The sequence below is a fragment of the Buceros rhinoceros genome, unplaced genomic scaffold (genome assembly GCF_000710305.1).
Source record: "Buceros rhinoceros silvestris isolate BGI_N320 unplaced genomic scaffold, ASM71030v1 scaffold21074, whole genome shotgun sequence".
Lineage (NCBI taxonomy): Eukaryota > Metazoa > Chordata > Aves > Bucerotiformes > Bucerotidae > Buceros > Buceros rhinoceros.
In genome coordinates, this window is record NW_010406748.1 from 72 (window position 1) to 1,906 (window position 1,835).

At 57.8% G+C, this 1,835-nt stretch overlaps 1 protein-coding gene across 1 annotated transcript in view; it reads right to left on the minus strand.

The window, feature by feature from the left end:
- Positions 1–278: 278 nt before the first annotated feature.
- Positions 279–1,835, minus strand: part of PITHD1 (PITH (C-terminal proteasome-interacting domain of thioredoxin-like) domain containing 1) — a gene marked incomplete at its 5' end in the record, with an annotated part of 1,985 nt that continues 428 nt past the window's right edge. Inside the window, 3 exons of the mRNA XM_010134251.1 lie at positions 279–409; positions 632–740; positions 1,179–1,283. Of these exons, the coding sequence (XP_010132553.1) occupies positions 308–409; positions 632–740; positions 1,179–1,283 (316 nt within the window). The remainder of the gene's footprint in view (positions 410–631; positions 741–1,178; positions 1,284–1,835) is intronic.

Genomic DNA, 1,835 nt, shown 5'->3' on the forward strand with positions numbered 1-1,835 from the left:
CTGCACCTCAGCGCGGGTTTTATTGGCAGTCAGAGAAGGAGACAACACCAGACACGGGCTTGCCACGGCCTGAAGAGCGACCCTCCCCTTAGGAGAGGGGATCTGCTGCCTTCTGCAGGGCCCCACAGGCCACTGCCCTCAGCAGCCGCCTTCGTGCAGGTGCTGCACACATGGCACTTGCTTTCTAAGGCAAAGACGGAAGCGTAAAGCTGATCCAACAGCTCTCCGGTGCTTCAGGAAGCCACTTCTGTCCGAGTCGGCCCATCACATCTGTACACTCGTACCCAGCAGCCTCCCGGCAGCACTGTTAGGAGATGAAATGAGTCTGTGGGGTGATTTGTTCCAGCTTGTGATCAGCTGGGTTCGCTGACGCTTCGTAATTGCAGATGGTGACTTCGTGGCGATGAGCCTGAATGAAGATTAAAGGGGTTAGTCCAGAGGAAAGCAGAGCTCAAGTCCCTCCTAAAACACCTGACTGCAGGAGCTGAGCAGGTTCCCACCACACAGATGTTTCATCACAGACCCCCAACATTGCTGCCACTTCTTCCTCACCGCCAGAGCTCAGCTTTTGCTGTGATTTCGTGCCCTTTTCACGCTCTTAGCGCAGTCTTGCTCATCTGCTCTCACCTACCTCCGTCCACTCTCCTTTCAGGCCAATGTAAAAAATCTTCGTTGTCTCTGCTCCAAAGTTCTTCGGGAAGTGGATGGAGAGGTGGTAAACATTGGAGAAACGGGTGATTCTGAAAGGAAATGCACTTGGGAAGTGGAGCTGGGCGCACAGGCTGCTGCTCCGCTGCCTCGTCACCTCTCCCCGCAGGGCGCCATGGCCCCACGCTGTGCATAGCTCCTACCCTAACATGAGCCAGACCTGGGGGAGCAGGAGACGCGGCTCCTCTTGCACTTGCATGGAAGGGGCCAGCCACAAGCTGTCGCTGGGGCCAGGAGCAGGGTACATGGTGCCAGGATGATTCTGCACCCCAAGAAGTGCTGGGTCACAGCCCCCCCTGGCTCCAGGAGGGAGGTTTCCAGAGCAGAGCTCTCACCTGACCAGGGCAGGACAGAGCTGGGGAGGCAGCTCTGGGATGCAAGGACAGGCACCACCCTCTGCTGACATCTGGCCACGGCAGCAGTGCCCAAGGAGCAGCCCCCACATCCCCTTTGCCCTGGCCCCGCCATACTTGGTGGGGTACTCCAGCTCGCCTGCCGGGTCCCGGTTCAGGCTGAATGTCTGCTCTGGTTCCCGGGCTGTGTCATCGAAGGACATGTGAGGAATGTTCCTGAACCTGGGAAAAGAGGGAGGAAACTCCGGGGTTATTAACACACCGTCAGCTAATTGCTTCCTTCCCCACCCACCAGCACTGCCTGATTCTTCTCCACAAGAACAAACGGGATTTAATTTCTCTTCTAAGGGATAAATACCAACAAAGCATCATCACGTTCCAGAGTACCCAGTGCCCTGGAGAAATGACAAGGAGAGGCGAGGAACGAAGCTGGGGAGACACAGATCGTGCTGGGGCACGTGAAGAAACCTGGACCCCAAACACCCTGGAGAGAGACCAGGAAAACGGGGTTCAAGAGGTCTCCAGAACCACCGAGTTCTCCCTGCTTTGATGCTCCAACACTCTGGATCACTCCAGCTGCTGAGCCACGAGCGGGCTGGTTTCCTCACAGCACCGCTGGTGTCTGCAGCAAACATCCTCTGCTCGTTAAACCCAGACCTGCTCCACTGGAGGGGAGGCCGCCCGCGGCCACGCTCATCCCCGCATGGGTCATGGCTCCTGCCCTCCCGGGGGTCCTGCTTTCTCCCGCGCCCAGCAGCGTGAGGGTTGCTGTTC